At 35.8% G+C, this 23,897-nt stretch overlaps 1 protein-coding gene and 2 long non-coding RNA genes across 17 annotated transcripts in view; 1 reads left to right on the forward strand and 2 right to left on the reverse strand.

Moving 5' to 3' along the window:
• The window catches only part of LOC147839797 (uncharacterized), a 516,604-nt gene that overhangs the window by 73,785 nt on the left and 418,922 nt on the right, over nt 1-23,897 (reverse strand). The window lies entirely within an intron of this gene.
• Nucleotides 1-23,897, forward strand: part of myo5aa (myosin VAa) — a 164,030-nt gene that overhangs the window by 60,861 nt on the left and 79,272 nt on the right. For all 15 annotated transcript variants that reach the window (XR_015515196.1, XR_015515197.1, XR_015515194.1 and 12 more), the window contains 3 exons: nt 2,328-2,471; nt 15,706-15,787; nt 22,979-23,086. Coding sequence is in view for 9 of the 15 variants with exons in the window: in XM_087293353.1 (XP_087149479.1) it covers nt 2,328-2,471; nt 15,706-15,787; nt 22,979-23,086 (334 nt within the window). In the remaining 6 variants the exon portion in view is untranslated. The remainder of the gene's footprint in view (nt 1-2,327; nt 2,472-15,705; nt 15,788-22,978; nt 23,087-23,897) is intronic.
• On the reverse strand, nt 15,501-18,257 carry LOC147839798 (uncharacterized). The gene is made up of 3 exons (XR_015515221.1): nt 17,399-18,257; nt 16,931-17,035; nt 15,501-16,749 (listed from the first exon to the last, which is right to left on the reverse strand). It is a non-coding gene; the product is annotated as an uncharacterized LOC147839798 (long non-coding RNA).

Below are 23,897 nucleotides of genomic sequence, written 5' to 3' on the forward strand. Positions count from 1 at the left end.
GAGTAAAAACCAGTTGGGTGAGTTTGATACTGGTCATTCACCTGATGTTGACAACAGGGCAAATGCTGATTATGCTAATCTGTAATGCTGATATGAATGATAAAGGTAAATGGAGAACAAAGCAGTCCCTAAATGGGGCAAACTATGCTAACAGTTTGCTGTTATTCTTTACCTTGCATGTCAGTGTGCACACTTTTCCATCTCTTGTTATGGAAACATGTATTCCTGTCTGACCAATTATCACTACAGAGCCACAAGTCTGCTCTTCAGTCACACTGAAACCAAATTTACAGTTTTATTCGTATCTCATTTCTGATTTTCTCATGAATATTTTCTCAGAGGGATATGTTTATACATAATTTGTCAGATTCTACACTGAAAAAAATTGCTAGGTTCCACACAATCGATTTGTGTTGTGTTATCAGGGGTCACGAATGGAATGAATTGCCAACTTTTCTGGCATATGTGTTCCGGCTGGCCTTTCCAGCTGCAACCCAGTACTGGGAAACACCCATTAACTAATGCATTCATACACTATGGCCAATTTAGTTTATTCAATTCACCTATAGCACTAGGCATGGGACAATAATCGCTTTCAAGGTATACCGTAGATTGGAAGAGTCAAGGTTTTAAAACCGGCAAAATTTTCTACAAAACCATTCATAAGGTATGTGTACTATTTTTAATTAACATTTTTTAGGACAGGAGTATCTCCAGCAGAAAATATTTCTAAAGATGCCTTTTAAAATTTTTAACACAAGTTAAGACACCAGAAGTCAATAATTGATTTGAATATTTAGCCTGACATGTTTACTGTTGCAAAATATTTGAAATGTTTCTCAAAATAAAATATATTGTGTTCAAAAAGGGGAAAAAGTTTTTTTTTTTTTTACCCAGACATTTAAAAGGAACTTATTTCAGAGCAGTAATCCCAATACCGCCAAACTGTGAAACCGCAATAATTTCATCCAAGGTTATCATACCGTCAGAATCTTGTACTGGACCATGCTTATATAGCGCATGTCTTTGGACTGTGGAGGAAACCGGAGCACCGGGAGGAAACCCACGCGAACACATGGAGAGCATGCAAACTCCACACAGAAATGAGAACTGGCGGCTGTCACCCACATTAACCTTAAACTTTTAATCTGATAAACCGTTCACAAAATGCACATGTCTGTTTAGCTGAGCTCACTATATATAAAGAATAAAGAGAAGCCACCCAATGTTCAGATGTTTTGTCCTAGAAATTAGAAATGGCTTTATTGGCTATTCATCATCAAAGGTGATCACTTCCATTTTCTTTAGTCTACAGGGCAATATGCTTGTTTACATTAGTGGGCGAGTAGCCAATCTCTTTCTTTTGACTGTATTGCAACGGTATGAAGTGTATTGTCTTTATATGACTAATTTTAACCCTTGTCTGCTGTTGGGGATGTTTTCATCCACTCTGGGGTGATTTTGAATCTTAATTTGGCCACAACTTTCTCGGTGTTTCAGCAAATGGAATGATTTTAGGTGATGAATTTTATTTTGACAAATATTTTGGGAAAATGGGCGAAGCAGTTGCGCAGTAGGTAGTGCTGTCGCCTCACAGCAAGAAGGTCGCTGGTTTGAACCTCGGCTCAGTTGGCGTTTCTGTGTGGAATTTGCATGTTCTCCCTGTCTTCGCGTGGGTTTCCTCCGGGTGCTCCGGTTTCCCCCACAGTCCAAAGACATGTGGTACAGGTGAATTGGGTAGGCTAAATTGTCCGTAGTGCACGTGTGAATGTGTGTGTGGATGTTTCCCAGTGATGGGTTGCGGCTGAAAGGACATCCGCTGCGTAAAAATTTGCTGGATAAGTTGGCGATTCATTCCGCTGTGGCGACCCCGGATTAATAAAGGGACTAAGCCGACAAGAAAATGAATGAATGAATGAATGAATGAAATTGTATTTAAGTACAGTTGCAATTTAAAATTGCAGTGCAATCCTTGTTTCTAAAATGGGGTTTACATTTAGTATTTGTATATTTATGTATGTAAAACGTTAAAAACAAAAAAACATGGTTTATACAGAAACTTTTTTTTTCTTTAGCATAAAATCCAAAAACAACGTGTCTACTAAATCACCACAAACCTTTTGGAGATTAAAATCAAAAAGATTTAACAAACGGACATTCCCAAAAAGAAATGAAACCTCAATGTCAATGTGACTTCTGAACGTTTGCAAAAAACTGCTTAACTGGATAAAATCTGTCAATTATTTATAAAATATATATGTTTTTACTTAGTTTGTTTATACAATTACTAAGGGAAGTTGATGTTTTTTTTCTTTTCTCATCTCTAGTCTATTGGTAACGCCAAGACCACCAGGAATGACAACAGCAGTCGATTTGGGAAATACATTGAGATTGGCTTTGATAAGAAGTATCACATCATTGGTGCGAACATGAGGACATATCTGCTGGAGAAATCACGTGTGGTGTTTCAGGTGAGTGTCAAGCATGCATGACATTCTGTCTCATCAATAAAATGCTTGTGTTATTTTCAGCATCGGTTGTCTATCTTTGTGAGGACATGAACACATGAACTTCATGTCCAGAGCTGCTCTCATATTCAATTAATGAGATTACATTTTGTACACATAGAAAATGTAAGGTCTTCTTGACAACATGAACAATTAAGAGTCTTGTTTAACTTCAAATAGTGACCAAAATAAATTACATGTTTAGTAGAATGTATTCTTAAAATTATACTGATACTTTACTACTACTTATAACAAAATAGTAGTTTTTAATAGATACATTTTTTAAATATTTTTTATAATATTAATAAAAAAATTAATAAAAAATGCTACATTTTAAAATATGAGTTTTTCTCCCTTTTATCGTCCATGCTTAAATTTGTACTCTAACCTCTAGCATACAGCACTTTTTGCAATTAAAGATCAAAGAAATTGCTTCATTTTTTTGTAAATACATTTTAAATAATTACATTTTGATACGTTAAGTTTATATCACAAATCCAGACAAAAAGAAAAAATAAATAACTAAAAGATTAATTCAGTTGTTTACACATGATTTTCGGTTATTAAATATTAACTAGACATAATAAATACCATTAGTTTTAATGTAATTAATACATTAACTTTAAAAACAATAAAATGGTACTTACTACCATTTAATTTTACAATTTGAAAATCCCAAAAAAACTCATGGAAAAATAGAGGAAAAATTTTGAAAATCTTACAATGGTATATAAGAATACAAATTAAAACAAACATATGAAATAAATTAAGCATATGAAGAAAAAAAAAATCTCCTCTAAGGTTTCTTAGACCCAAAACATTTCTAAAATTTGATAATGTTTAAATCTGAATATTAGTGTACGTTGTATGTGTTGGTTATAACCTTAATCGATCATTTTAAAGTAAACAGAGTGGGGTATTTTGATTTTTAAATATTTGAATATGTCTACATTCATATGAGCTAGACACATTCATTGAACAGCAAACCAACAGCAAATCAATCCAGCACACAGTAGTGAGAAGAAGATGGAAATCTTAGTGGCTTTCACATGGAAATGTTGATTTCTCCTGCCCTTCTCAGTGATTTTTTTTTTCCATGCCAGCCTCTTTTTCTCCCTCTGGAATACCGAATGAATGTGTGGTTTCTTCTTTTGGAGTCTTAAACTAAAAGTCTTTTGTGTTTCAAAATTACCACCAGATGTTATCAAACAGATTAACTGTGCGTTGGTTTGTTTTTAAATCGTCCTAATAGTTTTTAATGAAAAAGGTTTTCTCAGACCCAACACATTAAGCTTCATGCTGTTTTCCATAAAGATCCTAAATTCTCGGTCGTTGACAGTCATTCAGTAGCTGTTTGAGAAATAGATTGAAATTAATTGTATGAGTAAGTGCCCAAAACAAGATATTCATACATTACTGCATAGTATCAGATGTGTAGCAGGTCAGGTTTATTAAGGAGAGGTGGTAGGGTACTCACAAGAGTGTGGGAAGAGTGTAAAGAGAAAATTTAAGGAGTACTTGATGAATTAGGAGAATGAGAGGGAAAGTATGGTAGAAGAAGTGAACACTGTGGAGCAGAAAGTACAACAAATTAGAAAGGATGAGGTCAGAAGTTAGTTAAAATGAAAGTCGTGACGTGGCCCAGTGTGGTGACCCATACTTAGAAGTTGTGCTGTGCATTTAACCCAGGGGTCGGCAACCCAAAATGTTGAAAGAGCCATACTGGACCAAAAAAAACAAAAACAAATATGTCTGGAGCCGCAAAAAATTAAAAGCCTTATATAAGCCTTATAATGAAGGCAACACATGCTGTATGTATTTATATTAGCTATATTAGCCTACTATAAAAATGATTTAGTTGGCTACAAATACATACTGAGCCTTCATGAATAAATGTTTTTTTTCCCTGCAGTGCATCCTGTAGAGAATGACGCACCACGTGACTACTCTGTTGTACGATGCCGTCTCAAGTTTAACTTAATTACAATATTAATGCATTATGTTTAATGTTCGAGTTTAACTTCATTACAATATTAATGAATTATGTTTAATGTTAAAGTTTAACTTCATTGCAATATCAATGAATTATGTTTAATGTTCAAGTTTAACTTCATTACAATATTAATGCATCATGTTTTGCTTCAATGAAATTATAGAAATGCAGTAAAGAAATCAGATTTTTGATGTTTTTTATTTTGAGGATTCCAAAAAACAACATCAAAATGAACGTGCATAACGTGCCCCTTACTGGGAATGTGTTCAACAAGGAAGGGTCAATCTCCAGGGGTGTGTGACAAGGAAAGACAGTCTCGTTTTTTCCTTTCGCCACTCGCAAAATCTGCTCCCAAATGCAGTTTGCATATCAACGATCGCACCTTTTAAATAATCACCGTTGAGTGAGTGATCGGGATGGGCTTCTTTGAATTCTCTCAGGGAGGGAAAATGAGAGAGCGTGCCCAGCTGTACATCTTTGGCAAAGATAGCTTACGCTCCATGGCGCATCACACAGCCGCCGGATAGTTTACAACAGCCACCTGCCTATTCCGTGTGTCGCAGGCTATGACGCAAATCTTCGTTGACAGAAATGTTGAAAATAAATATTCTACACACTTTTACAGCATTGGAAGACGTTAAGATTGTTTGTCCTCCTATAGAAACCATATTAAAACAAAAATATATTTACCTCCCCCATCTTTTTCCGTTTTCAAACATTTTTTGAAAAAGCTCCAGGGAGCCACTGGGGCAGCGCTAAAGAGCTGCATGCGGCTCTAGAGCCGCGGGTTGCCGACCCCTGATTTAACCCATCCAAGTGCTCACACACATCGTGAACACACACCCAGAGCAGGGGGTTGCTATTGCTGTGGCTCCTGGGGAGCAGTTGGAGGACCGGTGCCTTGCTCAAGGGACTCACCTCAGCCATGGTATTCAGGTTGGTGAGAGCTCTGGTTATTTACACCCACCACCGACAATCCCTACCAGAGTCAGGACCTTCTCATCACAAGTCTAACTCTCTAAAATAAGGTTTACGGCTGTCAAAGAGGATGAAAAGGCATTTGGTCTGGATGACATACTAGTTGAGGTATGGAAGTGTCTAGGAGGGACAGCAGTGAACTTTCTAACTAGATTGTTCAACAAGGTTTTAGAGAGTGAGATGATGCCTGAGGAAAACTGGGGACGTGTACTTGTGCCAATCTTTAGGAACAAGGGTGATGTGCAGAGTTGCAGCAACTACAGAGGGATAAAGTTGCTGAGTCATACAGTGAAGGTTTAAGATAGAGGCTAGGCTACAGAAGGAAGTTGATATTTGTGAGCAGCAGTATGGCTTCGTGCCTAGAAAGAGCACAGCAGATGCAATTCTTGCCCTGAGAATGTTGATAGAGAATTAAAGAGATGGCCAGAAGGAGCTGCACTGTGTTTTTGTAGACATGGAGAGTGCCAAGAGAAGAGCTGTGGTATTGTATGAAAAGTAAGAAGTAGCACAGAAGTATGTCAGATATGTATGCTAATATGATAAAAACGGTGAGGTGTGTGGTAGGACAGACAGAAAAGTCCAAAGTGAAAGTGGGATTGCACCAGGGCTCAGCTCTGAGTTCCTTCTTGTTGGCTATAGTGATGGACCTGTTGACAGAGGAGGTCAGACAGGAATCCCCTTGGACAACGATTTTTGCAGATGACATTGTGATCTAAAGCGAGAGCAGGGAGCAGGTAGAGGAAAATTGGAGAATCCTGGAGAATTGGAGGTTTGCTTAGGAGAGAGCAGGAATGAATGTCAGTCGTATAAAGACAGAATACATGAGTATAAGTACTTGGGGTCAACAGTCCAGAGTAATGGAGAGTGTGGAAAAGAAGGGAAGAAGAGATTGCAAGCAGGTTGGAATTGGTGGAGAAATGTGTCAGGAGTAATGTGTGACAGAAGGATACCAGCAAGAATTAAAGGGAAAGAGGACAAGACAGTGGTGAGACCAGCTATGTTGTATAGTTTAGTGCCATAGTCTTGCAGAGTTTAGCTCCAACACACCTACCCGGAGCTTTCTATTGTACCTAATACGAGCTTGATCAGCTTGTTCAGTTGTGTCTAATTAGGGTAAGAGGTCAACTATAGGCCTTCCAGGACTAAGTTTGGGCACCCCTGGTTTAGAGACAGCTCTGAAGAAGAGACTGGAGGCAGATTTGAAGGTACCATATATGAAAATGATGAGGTTTTCTTTGGGAGTGACAATGTTGGACAAGATTAGGAATGAGGGACAGCTCACGTTAGATATTTCAAGAAGAAAGTTAGAGAGGCAAGACTAAGATGGTTCGGACTTGTGAGGATGTAAGGAGAGGATGTATGGATAGAGGATGTATGGATTGTGAAAATATTGGTAGGAGGATGTTGGGAATGTAGCTGCCAGACAGGAGGCAAAGAGGAAGACCAAAGAAGCGATATATGGATCTGATAAATAAGCACATGAAGTTAGTGGGTAAGAGGAAAGAGGATTTAGAGCAGGGTTACCCAATCCTGTTCCTGGAGATCTACTTTCCAACAGCTCAAATCCTGATCTAAAAAAAGAAAAAAAAAGTTGAATCTGAAGCACTGCTTGGTAATTAAAGACAGATGCATTTGATCAAGGTTGCAGCTGAACTCTGCAGGAAGATATATCTCCAGGAACAGTATAAGGATACATGGATGCAGGTAGTTCGCTGTGGAGACCCCTGAATGTAACAACCAAAAAGACACACATGCTTTTCTTTGATTTGCTTTCCCAATCACTTTCAAGTCACATAGCATGGATTTTTTTATTAAGTAGTAATACGAGTTCTGCCATTAAACTCTTATTGCACATGCAACCTGATGAGTCCTTTCTAATTTGTTTCCAACTACATGGTACAGGTGATTCGTTGCTGAACTTGGTCCACAATATTTAAAATAAATATGAAATAATCACATAATGGAAAATAATCACATAATGGTGTGAAGTTGGTATTGTTTGGGTGAGATATAGCTGTAAATTTTACCCCTGACTACGGTGGCAAAGAGAGCTCAAATGCAATGCAAGTTAAGAAAACACATGCAAAAAAACAAAACAAAAAAAAAAAACATGAACAAATTAAAAAATCTGTCAGATGTCCATCAACACCACTGTGTCTCTACAAGAAGCAGCTAGGGTCTTCACTTTTTGGGGTCCCGGGGCTCATTTCCATTGTTGTCTATGTTATTTGCAGCACGTTTCTGTATGTGCATGTGTCAAATTCATGAAGATGTTTTCTCAGTTTGTTAATGGTTTTCTATTTGCATGTGTTTTTTTTTTACTTGCTGTGCATTTGAATTCTCTCAGCAACTGTATTACCCTTTACTGGGAGCTCATTGGACTGTAACTGGAGGTTATTACAAGATTTCAATGTCATTTAAGTTATTATATACTGTGTGGTTCTTAACCTGTTAAAGGATTAATGTAGTGTTTGTTTGTAGTGTGGTGTACTGTGGCTTTATCGTATAGAAAAAAAAAAGAAAGACTGAATCAACAGTCTCGCACTACGAATTTAGTCTGGACATTGAAAGTGTGTGAGGAATGGCGTAAGATGGTGTACACAGAGAGTAGTGAGCACACCGCACTTCCTGCTCATACCTGCTCTATTTTTAGCTCCTCTCAGATACCTCTGGGATTTCATTCACAGTGCTATTTTTATTCCTTCATTGCGCCTGTGTCCTTCTGTGCTTTCAGGATCTTAGTTCCAAATCATAGTGAGCTATAAGCTAATGTCATGCTTACTTCCCAAGCCCCATTTACACCTGGTATGCAATCCCCCCCCCCCACACCCCCCGGCACCTTCCAAAAAATTACACTATTAAATTAATTACCCTCAAGTCTTTTCAATACATTGAGACCTAAATTAAAATATTTTAGATGAAATCCGAGAGCTCCCTCATCCTCCGTAGAGGGTAGGGCTGCAAAATATATTTTTAGCATCGATATTACAAAGTGCGAATCTGCAATAGTCACATAGCAGGATTGGCAATGTCAAATTGGGATAATAGTTGACCAGACTTTACAGTTACAGAACATAATACATACAGAACATTTCAAATTTGAGTCCAAGAATCAAAGTTTATTATTTGCACTCGTTTTTAAGGCCTGTGACTATGTAAAACATTCAAGCTCTTTAAAGCCATTTGGCAACTATAACCCAAATATTTGTACATTAAAGATTAATTGTATATAAATATTTACCTAATGAAGACTATACTGGGTTGTTTTAGGTTTGATTATTCAATTTCAGTACCTGAATATGGTTAGACTCCCCCAGAAAACCACAACGCATCATTTATTTCATTTGTATCATTGCTCTGTTGTATTTAACTACACTTGTTTTAATTTATGCAGATACATTTACCTACAAAATCATCCCAGTTCATCTAAAATTATTAATTGCTCACAAACAGAGCCATTTAAGTCCTTTTGTAAAGTTATGTTCACATTGCAGTAAAAGAAAATATTACAATGTCATTTTTTTTTCAATATCGTGAAGCTCTAATGCTGCGTTCACACCAGACGTGGAATGCGCAGATAAATCACGCTATTCGCGCGTAAATAGCCGCGTGAACATTTGAGTTTACTCGCTTCATTCGCGCGTCAAACCCCGCTTTATTCGCGCGTCAAATCTGCGACATTCGCGCATCAAATTCACTTCAGAACAGACGCGTATTTTCATGATAGGCAGGGCTTCTGTCTGCCCGGTGACTCTAGTTTCATAGCTAAATGGCTAACATGGATTTTATTGAGAAAATAACTGTTTATGTGCTTTATGAAGGCTGAAAAACAGCGTCGATAGGTTTAGGGCTGTGTCTGAGCCCACTAGACCATTTCAGAGGTGCATCCAGCTCTGAGCTCATAAACTCCTCCAGAAACTTAACCTGGATGATGGAAGCTTTCAGCTGGGCTTCTGACTGAGCCCAGCCCAGTTTGATGAACTTTTTGCCGGTGTCGGCTGGAGGATTTCTCCAGGGACTCCAACAACAGGTGTACAGGTGTAAGAGGAAGCTCCTGATTGGTTAACGCAGCGCGAATATCCGCTGAAGTTCAGACATTCGACCTCAATCAATTCGTGCATCAAACGCACAAAACACACAATTAGCGTCGCGACATTCGCGCATATCAGGCTGCGCCATTAGCTCAATTCGCGTCATTCGCATTGCACCATTCGTGCGTATCGCACCGCAGGATGTCTATTTGTGCGTTTGAATTGACAACATGTAAATCACTCATGCTTGACATGCGTTCCGCATCTGGTGTGAACGCAGCATAATAGAGTACTGCAGTCCTGAGACATTCCAAGGTCCAGAAAAGGAACCAAAAGCATTGTCAAAACATCACATATGACTTCAGTGGTTCAACTGTAATCATGTGAAGCTCTTAAAACACTTTTCTGCATAAAAAAAACTAAAATCTTTGTTCCAGTGTCTTTCATATGAGGTCAGGGTGCTTAATTTTTGCTTAATTGTGTTTTTCTACGCATTTGTCCCTTGTTTACACCTGGTAGTAAGATATATTTATCTCAATCCTATCAAATGTAAGCGCCTCTAAATACAGGTGTTAATGGGGTCTCTTTTTGGATCAGCTACTTTTGACCAGTATAGTAGATACTTAGACTTACCTAGACTTATACCAATCTATCTCAATTTTTGGGTTCTTTACAAATAGAGCCATTCAAGTCATCTTGCGAAATTGTATTCATATCACAATATATTCATTCATTTTCTTGTTGGCTTAGTCTCTTTATAAATCCGGGGTCACTACACCGGAATTAACCGCCAACTTATCCAGCATGTTTTTACGCAGCGGATGCCCTTCCAGCCGCAACCCATCTTTGGGAAACATCCACACACACTCATTCACACACACACTCATACACTACGGACAATTTAGCCTACCCAATTCACCTGTACCACATGTCTTTGGACTGTTGGGGAAACCCACGCGAACGCAGGGAGAACATGCAAACTCCACACAGAAACGCCAACTGAGCCGAGGCTCGAACCAGCGACCCAGCTACCTTCTTGCTGTGAGGCGACAGCACTACCTACTGCGCCACTGTGCTGCCCCTATCACAATATATATTTCAGGAAAAGGAAAATATGGGACCACCCCTGTACAGATGCATTAGACTGGATGTGATTGCTTTTGTGGTGTAGACATTCATTAGGTCAAACAGCCAGACGACAAACAGCCACAAAAGACTGATAACACTCTGCTTAGTGACTAATTATAAATTAATTAACTGTTACCCTCACAGAGCAGTTTGTTAAAGCTCACTGGCCAAATGGGAATTCAGTTAAATGTCTGTAATCGTAAGTTTGGTTTGAAGGTAAAAATGTTTTTAATTGTTCTCTTGGTGTAGATCTGCTGATGACAATGCAGTTGATCTTTGTGTTTCTTTCTGTTGTCTCCTTTCATGTTCATACACTCTATAAATCATTCATTGGCTTTTTAAAACCAAAATAAATACTATATTACCTTAGTAAAATCTCTGGATATTACTTAACCCTGTAGGGTTCGTAAAAAAAGGTTTGTAATTCCAATGGTTAAAAAAAAAACTGTAAAAATACTCCAGTAACAAAACATAACCTGGTTAACAATAAGTTTCCTTAATGCATACAGAGATTAACCATACATTTACATTCCCAGAGTTCCCTACATGTCAATTGCATTTTTATGTTTTTTGTTGTCATTACTGTTTTTTTTTTTTTTTTTTTTTTTTTTTTTTTAGTTTTTCATCATTTTTGTACATTTAGAGTTTTATGTTAAAGGGTCACGAAACACCAAAACACATTTTTGAGCTGTTGACAGTCATATATGTGTCCCACACTGCTAAAAACACTATTAGGACACATATATTTCACAAAAAAAAGTGAAAATTGGTTGTTTTTGTGTTATTTCGAGCAAATTCGTTCCTCCGGTTTGAATTTTTGAAGCTGCGTCACGCCGATTAGATACTTGCGTGTATTCCAGAGTTTAGACTGGCTGTCTGTACCTGGGAGTACTTCGTGACGTCTTTGAGTGTGCAGCATAAATTCATGAGAGGCTTGGTTCAAACCAATCAGCGCGCTCTATTGTGTATGCGGTGCAACTTCATTAATATGCATAATGGCTTCAAAGACTGTTTTTACCTGTATAGTGTTCAGACAGCAGAGAGACGCCACGTTGTGTGCCAAAACAAGTGATAGAAGAAGAATTGTTTGGAGATACGGGTCGCCAGTGTTGCTTTTATAATTTGCTGCAACAAAGTGTTTGTTTTTATTTTCCCGCAATGAGAGCGCAGCTGGAATCACGTGTGGATTACAGTGCACCAAAAATACGTGTCTGAGGAACATTTTTACCCGAGAGCTTTTATTCATCTGGAAGTGGTGAAATCCAGATTTGCCGCTCGTCTCCTTTTAATAACAATGCGGTTCCAGTTAGTGTTGATTGTCCTATCTCTACAGATTTGGTAATTTAGCGATCAGTGGTCTTTGTTTGTTTATTCAGAAGGCAAAGTTAGTTTGAATTGCCAGCAGTACTCTTTCAGTGTTTAAAAAATGTAGTTAAAATGATTTCGAAGTTACTAAATTTCGCAGTACGTTAATATCTCTCCAATATTATGGACTGAAAGATCCACTGTAAATGCTGGTCTTTGAATGTAAACATGTAAACACCCCAATCAAACTATTACCGTTGTGTAGAATTGTCGCCGCATTTTGTGACAGGAATAACACACGGCTTTCTGACGCTACCTACCAAGTGCATCTAAGCTACAGAGAAATGCAGAGGGTTTTTTCTCTCATTCGCCGTGCGGTATCAAACATTGGATTAAAAATACACGCTTACAGCAGTTCCTCGAATCTCGTTTGTCATGAGGGGCATGAATGAAATGTTCTTGAATGAAAGTGCCAAACTGCAGTTAAAGTCCACCATTTAATAATTTGGCAAATAATTTGATTACTGATGTCCATGTAAACAGTCAATGTTGTTCCAACGCAATCTTATGGCAATTCGTAACTTTTTGATTCAGTGGCTAATTGGTATGAATTTGTACAATCTAATTCGTACAATTTAGTACAATTTGCTCATCAACACCTCCTTTTTAAAATCATACTTTTTTCGTACGTATGAACTCATACGAATTCGTACGAATTAGCCACTAAACTGACAAAACGTAAAATACTTACATTTCGTCGTGAGATCAGGCAGGTCGTTCTCCTCCTTGTGTGTGTGTTTGTTTTGCCTCTGTAAAAATCAGATTGCCTAAACCAAAACTCCTATTTTTATGCAAATTTTGTTTTTATGCACCTTTCCTATTTCTCTCCTAAACAGAACTAGACACACCCACTTTCCTGACTTTTTCAAACTAGAGGTGTGAAAACACCCTGCTCAAACAGAAGGGTTTCGTGGCCCTTTAAATGTATTGTTGATATAAACTTTTTTATTGCATTACTTTAGTATCATGTGCTACCATGATGGTGTTCAGTAGTCATGTGAGTTACACTGTACAACTTCTATATATTCATATGTTTCTCTGCTTGTGGGATAAGTTGTTTGCTATTAGCTTTAGTTCATTTTATGACTTTCTCATCCACACACGCTTATGATTGTGTTTTTGTCAGGGTAACAAAACTATGTTATGTAGATGTAAGTATGTTGTGATTATATACGTAGGTACTTCATTGGTACAGGTATGTGTAGGACATGACTGTAAATGAATAAAATACTGTAATTTGCGGTAACATCTTAATGTATTACTACTATTGCCTACTGTATTTTTTACAGTAATATTTTGGCAACCACAGTTGCCATTTTTAACTTAAATCTCCATATTTATTTTTTACATTAAATAAAAAGTATAAAATTATTATTTGTTTTATTATTATTTTTTAACAAAAATATCAATTTGTTTGCTTCAAGGAAACTATGTACCACAATGGACAAATTAAAATGTTTTTATTCTGAAAAAAAAAAGAATTTACTGAAATTATTAAAGCTTTTTTACATATCACTTGAACTAACAGATTTATCTAGATTTTAACGTGAATATGCATTTTATTCCTAACAAAATTCACATCTCTAATCTAGTTGTTGCTCTCAGTCAACATTGTACCTCGGTGTACCTTTGTGTAGTACTTCACAATATTGTTGCTCCACTTAGTCCTTTAGCTATCTAAGCAACATATAACATCATTTTTCAGAGATATTAACGTTAAAAAGGCATTTATACCCCATTAAGTTTGCATAAATAATTCAATCTAGACAGCTTCATTTAACTAAATATGTGCAATATATTACATATTATTTATACTGTACTTTTCTTCATTGATTAATATTAAAACTAATGCATCACTAAAAATTTAGGATTTAATTGTTAATATACAACTGAGTTTTTTATTATTTTAATTGTCATTATATACATTTGATTCATTTGTATTTAAACAATTTAATCATTTGTGTTGTCATTAGTTTGTTTTGACTAAAGTAAAGCTCTTTTCAGTAAAAGAGTTGATTTAAGTTCCCAAAAAACAATTCTGCCCACATAACTCACCTAGTCTGACCAATGTGTGAGAAACAGGGCTGGAATTCAGAGGGGTTTTCTCCTTCTGGGAAGCTTTAGGGAGATTAAAATAGGACAGGAATGAGGATAATGGAGTTAAACATGTCTGTTCAGCTTTATGTAACATACTCACACAGGCCACTGTTGTGCATGGGGAATTCCACACGAGTTAGGTGTGGCATACAGAAGAAAAAAAAAATGTGTGTATACAGTGGTTTAAAAATAAATGTTTGCCCCCTTACTGATATTTGTCACACTTCAATGTTTAACATCATCAAACAAATGTAAATATTAATAAAATAATATCATTTTTAGATAAACCATTTTTGACAAGTCTTTTTCTTATGGTGGAGTCATGAACACTCACCTTAACTGAGGCAAGTGTGGCCTACAGTTCTTTCAATGTTATTGTGGGGTCTTTTGTGACTTCTTGGATGAGTTGTTCCTGCACTCTTGGGGTAATATTTGGTCAACCAATCACTCCTCAATTATTTTCTTTTGCATGTGTTTTTGAATTACTTTGGATCTCGGCATGATATCTAGCTACTAGGATGTCTACTTCGCTTTGTCAGGCAGGTCCTATTTAAGTTGTTTCTTGATTGCTAACAAGTGTGACAATAATCAGTGAAGTAGTTTTGGATTTAGTTTTTCTCTGTATTGTATACTTTGCAGTTAGTGTATTTTTTTATTAAAGGTGCAGTATGTAAATTTGACATCCAGTGGTTGAACTAGGTAGTGCACTCCTGGATCAAAACAAACAAAAGCGCAGATTGCCAGATTGCGGACAGGAGTGAGTGATTTAAACGTTGTTCGGAATCAGGGGTGGGGAACTTTTTCTATAAAGGGCCATTTACATTTTTGTAACATCGTTTAGGGGCCATACTAAATTATTAGGCTGTTCGATCATGGGGAAAAATCATAATCACGATTATTTTGGTCATAATAATAATCAGGATTATTCAAAACGATTATCAGTTGAAGTCAAAATTATTCGCCCTCCTGTGAATTTAGTTTTTTTTATATATAGAAATATTTCCCAAATGATGTTTACCAGAGGAATTTTTCTTAGTATTTCCTATAATATTTTTTCTTCTGGAGAAAGTCTTATTTGTTTTTTTTTTTGGCTAGAATAAAAGCAGATTTTAATACTTTAAAACCTATTTTAAAGTCAATATTATTAGCCTCCTTAAGCAATACATATTTTTGATTGTCTGCAGAAGAAACTACTGTTAAACAATGACTTGCCTAATTACACTAATTAAGCCTTTGAATGTCACTTTAAGCTGAATACTAGTATCTTGAAAAAATCTAGTAAAATATAATGTGCTGTCATCATAGAAAATCAGTTATTAAAAATGAGTCTAAAACTAAATCGGTTATGTTTAAAAAGTTTTTATTTATTTATTTATTTATTTATTTTATTTATTTTTTTTTGGTGGTGAGATTGTTATCGGTATATTGCATCATAACAATTATATATCGCCTATATTTGTTCATGTTTAATAAATGAATAGCTAATATTAACAGTTACTTCCTGCTACTTTTTCTTTTAAAAAAAAAACAGCAGATGTAACCCTCTGTTGATATTAATAATCTTATATGCTATTTTTGTTTTTTTCCTCTATACTTTGTTTTCCAGGCGGATGAAGAGAGGAATTATCATATCTTCTATCAGCTCTGTGCATCTGCTCACCTCCCGGAGTTTAAAGCCCTGAAACTTGGTGAGCCAAACACACTAACATGCCCTGCTATTTCATTCAAGACTCTTGACCACTATTACTCCAGTTGTAGATCTCTTTCATTCTTTACTCAAGGGTAAAAACCTTGCCTTTCCAGAAGTGAGAGTAGCCACAAATATTCCCAGATAACAAACACTGACACTTATAACACAGGCTCATCCGGAAACTTCAAATCATCTTTGACCATTGGTGAATATATTCATATACATAAGTATATGCTGCTATGTCATGCCACTGTTCTTAACGGTTTGGCACCATCATGTGACTAAATAATAATAGAGTGAAACAGGTAGTATACTATTTAAATAGGTTAGTGTACTGTTTTTTCTTTTGCAAACATTTAAATAAAGAGCTACTGTAGTAGATTATTAAAGATCAGATTAATGGTTTTGTCTAGTTGTTTACTTTTGTGGCAAGTAGCCATTTAGCAAGTGGAACAATGTACATCTAGCTAGTTGCTTTTGTAAATAAACCCCTTTGGCTTATACAACAAGGTGATAAGCTCTCAGGTTTTAGTGCACGAACAACCGGCTAGATGTACATTATCCCTTATTATTAAACGACTGTCTGCAATACTCGATTCTGATTGGTCAGTCCTGACATTCCAGAGTGTGTTATTTCAAGATAACAACTGCTTAATAACAAAGGCCCATCAAGTGATCTTTCAATCACACTGACTATTAGTGAATATGCCGACATTTACATCTATATACTTACATTTACATTTATATGTATCTGTTTGTCTCTTGTGACTGCTTTTGACTGTTTTTCGCCATCTTGTGAATAAATAATACATAGATTAATCTATGCTCCATTCAACTGGTTTAGTTTCTGTTAACTTTGTGTTTTTGACTGTTTTTTGCCATATTGTGAATGAATGATATGTAGGTTAGTCTATGCTCCATTCAGCCGCTTACGTTTCTGTCAGCTTTATGTGTTTTTGACTGTTTTGGGCCATCTGGGAAATTAATGATACATAGGTTAGTCTATGCTCTATTTAACTGGTTTTATTTTTGTCAGCTTTGTGTTTTTGACTGTTTTTCACCATCTTCTGAATGAATGATATGTAGGTTAGTCTATGCTCCATTCAGCCAGTTTCATTTCTGTCAGCTTTGTGTTTTTGACTGTTTGGTGCCATCCTGTGAATGAATAATACGTAAGTTAGTCTATGCTCCATTCAGCCAGTTTAGATTCTGTCAACTTGGTGTTTTCTTTACTCTTTTGCCCCATCTTGTGAATGAATGATACGTAAGTTAGTCTATGCTCCATTCAGCTGATTTAGATTCTGTCAGCTTTGTGTTTTCTTTATTTTTTATTGCACCATCTTGTCAATGAATGAAATGTAGGTTAGTCTATGCTGCATTCAACCAAGTTTGTTTCTTTCAGCTTTGTGTTTTTGACTGTTTTGTACCATCTTGGGAATGAATGATACGTAAGTTAGTCTATGCTCCATTCAGCTGGTTTAGATTCTGTCAGCTTTGTGTTTTCTGTATTTTTTTGCACCATCTTGTCAATGAATGTTATATAGGTTAGTCTATGCTGCATTCAACCAAGTTCGTTTCTGTCAGCTTTGTGTTTTTGACTGTTTTGTACCATCTTGGGAATGAATGATACGTAAGTTTGTCTATGCTCCATTCAGCCGGTTTAGATTCTGTCAGCTTTGTGTTTTTTTTTACTCTTTTGCACCATCTTGTCAATGAATGAAATGTAGGTTAGTCTATGCTCCATTCAGTCAGTTTAATTGCTGTCAGCTTTGTGTTTTTGACTGTTTTGTGCCATCTTGTGAAAGAATGATACGTAAGTTAATCTATGCTCCATTCAGCCGGTTTAGATTCTGTCATCTTTATATTTTCTTTACTCTTTTGCACCATCTTGTCAATGAATAATATGCAGGTTAGTCTATGCTCCATTCAAACAAATTTTGTTTCTGTCAGCTTTGTGTTTTTGACTGTTTTGCGCCATCTTGTGAAAGAATAATGTGCAGGTTAGTGTGTACTCCATTAGTTTTATTCTGCTGTTTTCGTTCAAATTAAAGAGTTTATAAACTATTAAGGCACAATGTTTTGGGTCTAATGTTTATGTTTTGTGGCAAGTAGCCATGTAATAAGTGAGATAAAGTACAACCAGGATATTTGTTTTTAAAAAATGAAGCTCTTCAGTCCTAATAAACTGCAGATAAGCCTTTATTCTGCAAAACAACCTCCTTGATGTACTTTATCCTTAACATCAACAGCCATAGTATCATTTTCACTCCCAATACAAACTTAATTTTTTTTTGGCTTGACTTCAAAATGACATCACAACAGTGCTACAATTTCATTTCCTTGAATCTTTAAATAAACCACTACATTCCATTTCCCTTAAATTCAAACATTCCAGTCAATATTACACACTAATCTATTTTTCTTACACAAAGCCTACTTAGTTTACAAAAACCTGCTTTTAATGTGACTGTTCAGATTAGTCTAATTTAGAGATGACATCATTTTACTCATTTTCCGTAGTCGTTACAAACATTTTTGTTTAATTTAATGTATTTTTAACATTTTATTCAAAAGTAAGATGGATTTAAGATAAACAATCTCTTATACACACACTGTAATACGTTTATACCTTTTTTCATTCTTTTCTTCACCTCTGAAAAGTTATGTAAGTATCTTTAAACTTAAATATGAAGAATTTATGTTACAATTTTTAATTAAATATAATTTTAAAAAGTTATATTTTAAATATTGTATTAGTTTTAATGAGCCTTTTAATCTGCTATGGTGAATGACAATGGGGTTTCACAAATGTTTTGACATTTTTACAAAAGCTATTTAAACATTTAAACATTGGTGGTGGATAAGGAGATTCCCCCCATTGTGTAAAGCGCTTTGAGTGCCCAGAAAAGCGCTATATAAATGTAAGGAATTATTATTATTATTATTATTATTATTATTATTATTATTATTATTATTAAACAGTTATTTAAAAATAGTTAATAAAACATTGTTATTTATACATTAAAACAACCTAGACACTAGACATTTGTATGCTTGTATACTGTATGTATGTACATCATTTTAATTTGATGCAGACAAATCTGCACTTTTTTTTTTTTTTAACATTGTGGGATTCAGCTATAGTGGCCCTCTATGGTGGCTTAACAAATCCAATGGAGCTTCAGTGGGGGATAGTTCACCCAGAAAAATATAATTCTGTCATCATTTACTCACCCTCCACTAATTCCAAACAAGTTTAGCTTTAGTTTTTACTCCTTTGAACACAAACAGATATTTTAAAGTCAGAAAAACAAATATTGAAGGTAGTAGTTTTAGGTTTCCAACATTTTTCAAAATATCTTCTTTTGTGTTTAATGGAACAAATCAAAGGAGTTATCGATGACAGAATTGTCATTTTTAGGGGAACTATACATTTGAAATTATTTAAAATTAACCAAAAAATTAAATTAAAAGTATAGTTTAAGATTTTTACTTTATGTTTATTAGATTTTTCTTAAATCCCAATCAGAAAATTCATGGAGCTTGTAACTAAAATTGTGAACCATACAATTCCTTTGACTCAAAAAGGTTTGTAACCACTGAATATAATTAGTGTCATATTAAAATATTTAAGAATGAAATGTCCCCAAATTATTATCCAAGTTAATGTGTGAGAGTGTGTGTGGGTAACGTGTCTGATTACAGTGTGTTCATGTTGGCACAGCGTGTAGAGCGGCTATCAGAGCAGCCCTGCTGAGAGACGAGCTGTGCAGGTCTTAACACACACACACACACACACACACGCAACGCAAACACACACACGCATACGAATACGAATACTGTAGCTCCTGTAGTTTAGTTATGCACACTCCCCTCTCCCTATCATCTCTACTCTGTTTGCTTCAACCACTTGCTCTGAACACACACACACACACACACTGCTAGCTCTGTGTCGGTCCTGCTGTTTGCCTACTCAGCTGACTTCCTGCTCAGCTGACGCCCAGTTAATGTGAGCGTGTATGTGTGTGTCTCAATAAGACCTCTGTTACCAAGCAACCGTGTATCATTGGTTTAATCCATGAAGAAGGTTTTCTATTTTATGGTTCATCTCTGTGAATAAGAGCACTTTATTAATGCAGATTTGTGTAGTACTATTGGCCGAATTGTTGTTCATTAATGGTTGTGGGGTTTCCTGCACAATTAATGCTCTTTTAATCCGCACATCGTTTCTGATAAGACCGATTAGCTACATTTGAGATATCTTTATACCCCAGAGACATTGTTTAGCAGATCTAACACTGATGTGAACTCAATTTCTTCGCCGGCTGTTTACATTCAGAGACTAAATATTTTGCCTTTTGATGTATCATGGTAAGCAATGGGGTAAAGTAACGCATTGCAAATACTCAACTATAAATGAGTAGTTGTTCGTTTTTATGCTGCATTTTAGGGTGTCACTATTTATGTAAAAAACAAAATTCTCTTTTACAGTTATTGGCTAGGTAGAATAATCAGTCTTGTGATTCCCATCCAATCAAATCACACATATACATGGACGATTTATAAATGGAGCCAACGTGTACAGTGTGGAAGCATTAAAAGTGTTCAAGAAGATGTAAAATCGATACACACAATGACTAAGAGACTGTTTAGACTGCAAGTCACTGATGAGAACATGAAGGGTACTTACTGTACTTTCTGTCCTGCTAAATGGCTTTTAAGAGTGTTTTCACACCTGCCTTATTTAGTTTGGTTGAATAACACTAGAGTTCGTTTTCCCTCTTGGTGTGGTTAATTTGGGCAGGTTTGTGTAATGTAATGTAGCAATCACACTCGAGTGCGCACCAAAAGCGGACCAAAAAACTGTACTGAGACATCCTTGAACAGGTGGTATCGGTACACTTTCAAACAAACCCAGGAGCAGTTCGTTTGTGATGAGAACATGATCCAAACTAGAACTGCCATCTTATGGGGTGTGGAGGAAAAATTGTTTGACAATTTGTTGACAGCGCTTTACCAACAGTTTTAAACAGAGAGAACGAGAGAGACAGAGAGAGAAAGAGAAAAAGAGAGAGAGGGAAAAAAACATTGCCTGATGGATCGTTGGTAATAATTCCTATAAATGACCATGTCGCAGTTATATTAATTCATGCCTCCTCCTAAAGTGACTTGACTTCTTCGTCGTTTGCAATGCATCAAAACTTTGTTTTCTAGCCGCAGTCGTGCTTCATTCTCGAAATGTATAGTTTGTCTAAAGTAATGTGTACAAACTATATAGTATACTATGGGCAGGGATACAATCAGCCTGCGCTAGGGAGTTCCATTGGCATTTACCCCACATGTTAATTTTGACCGATTGAAAATCAGTTTAGGAAGTATGTTCAATATCATCTGGCCAATGAGTGATGTGGATTTTGTCAGATGACTGCATTTTGGTTCTTTTCAACTGGTTTAGGCCAAAGCCATCAGTGTGGTATAAAGCACCCAAAAAACGGCTACAAATGCTACAATGTATCATTTCTTGTCCTTGGTTTGGACCAAATGAACCGAACCACAGATGTGAAAGCACCCTAATAATAACTAGGGGGTCATGGTTGATCCGAACCGCGAATTGTGATCTGTACGAATCACTGAACACACATGACCTGTGGATTAATACTTTTTTTACTTTACTAAATTTATAACGATCACAGAGAGATCGCCTCTCGCGTCATTTAAGTTAAACATACAAAAGCATTTAGGCTTTCCTGTAAATATATAATGATGAAGGAAGAAGTTTCTGGATGTGCCGGGTTTCTTAGGTTATTAAAGTGTTTTCTGTCACGACTTGTTTAGCCTGCATCAATGCATTACGTGTAATCTGCACGATTAATCATTAAAAGATTGGGATCTCACCAACCATGCAACATAAATTATAAATGATGGTGATTTTCATCATGTTTATTAATCCTTTGAATCGCTGCTTTTGAATATGTGCTTGAAAAATGCTAATGATTCAAGAAAGAGAATCAGTCTTTAGTTTATAAATATTCAAATAATACAAAAGTACTGGGATAACAGTTTATAGTTTAGCTATAAATACTGATGTTTATGGTAAAGAGTAAAATTGCCGTCATATGCTTTTAATGGCACTTAAAAATAAAATCTGTACGCTGCAATTACATTATTTAACCAGCCATTAAAAATATGCCACTGAGTAATTCTTCGAAAATGACACATCTAACTGAATAACAGAATCTATTATTGAAAATGAGACTAAAAATAATTGTGGGTTGTACAAATTGTAATGTTAGATTGCTACATCATCAGCAACAGTAGTTGTAACCGTCAATTTTTCACAGTAACTGAATTTTTTTTTTTTTATTGAGCTGATTATTTCCTTATTGTATTTTTAACAAAACTAAAAGTTTCTTGCAGTACGGTTTTTGTAATAAATGGAAAGCAAAAATCCATTTGTCTTTTCCCCTTTTTGGCTGATTCAAAAAAATGGTCCGATCTGTGACTAAAAAACCATTATGGGATCCGAACCGTGAGATTTGTGATCCTTTACACCACTAAAAATAACTACAGAATGTTACGTTTTAAAATACTCACACAAATTGTATGCATTCTATCAGTGCTTTACACTCATAGCTTGTTAGTCAGGGTTCAGAGTACATGATGTAAGTGAAGTACTTTACTAGATTGTTGCCCTTTAGGTTACACATATTCTACTCTGCATGTAAACACATCATCAACTTGCTTTCTTTCGGCTTATAATAGGTGCATATATTAACGTAATCTGTTCTCACATTAAATTAATTTCTCATTTTAAATGTACAGCTTATGAATAGCATATAATTCAACTTAATCACATTAAATAAACTTAAAAATTATTTTAATCATATTTAAAATAACTTAAATTAAAAATCAAAAAAGGAGTAACAACAAACACTTCATACTCAGAAAACGGCATGTCAGGAGTTTAAACTGACAAGACTTTCAAGTGTATACAGGTGTGTTGGTTGTTTGTTGTCGAAGTAATTGAAGTAGCAATAAGAAGCAGCATTAGTTTTAGTTTATAATTTAGTTTTGTTCAATGATAACCAAACCTTAGGGTTATCTTTCAAAAAAAGTCTGCATTGTGTATCTTGAGCATTTGCATGGTATATTGTAATAACAGTTTATATATGCGTTTGTTTCTCTGCAGGGAAGGCTAATGATTTCCACTACACCAAACAGGGCAGGAATCCAGTCATAGATGGAGTAGATGATGCCAAGGAGATGTCTACCACCAGGAACGCCTTCATACTGTTAGGTCAGATTAAAAGAAACATTTCCTCTTGTAGCATAGAGTGTTACATGTTAAAAAACAACTTAATTGGAGTATATACAGATGCTGGCCATATAATTAAAATATCTTTAAAAAAGTTTATCTATTTCACTAATTCATTCAAGAAGTGAAACTTCTTCATATATTGTACATTTAATCCACACAGACATATATATTTCAAGAGTTTATGTTTTTTTTTTTAAATTTTAGAATTTTGATGAAAACTAAAGAAGTCCCCAAATTTAGTATCTCAGAATATTAGAATATTGTGAAAAGTTTCAGTATTGTAGACACCTGATGCCACACTCTAATTAGCTAATTAACTCAAAACACCTGCAAAGGCTTTTTAAGGGTCTCTCAGTCTAGTTTTTTAGGCTACACAAACTTGGGGTAGATGGCTAATTTGAAAGTTGTCCAAAAGATGACCATTGACACCTTGCACAAAGAGGGCAAGACACAAAAGGTCATTGGAAAAGGGGCTGGGTTTTCACAGAGCTCTGTGTCCAAGCTCATTAATGGAGAGGTGAAGGGAAGGAAAAGATGTGGTAGAAAAAAGCGTACAATTAAAGGGATAACCACAACCTGAAGAGAAATGTTAAACAAAGCCCATTCAAAACAGTGACGGAGATTCACAAAGAGTGGACTGCAGCTGGAGTCAGTGCATCAAAAACCACTACGCACAGATGTATGCAAGACATGGGTTTAAGCTGTCGCAGTGCTTGTGTCAAACCACCCTTGAAAAATAGACAGCATCAGAAAGCGTCTCACCTGGGCTAAGGACTGCTGGTGAGTGGTC

Source organism: Danio rerio, chromosome 18 (genome assembly GCF_052040795.2).
Source record: "Danio rerio strain M-AB ecotype USA chromosome 18, GRCz13ab, whole genome shotgun sequence".
NCBI classification, from domain to species: Eukaryota; Metazoa; Chordata; class Actinopteri; order Cypriniformes; family Danionidae; genus Danio; species Danio rerio.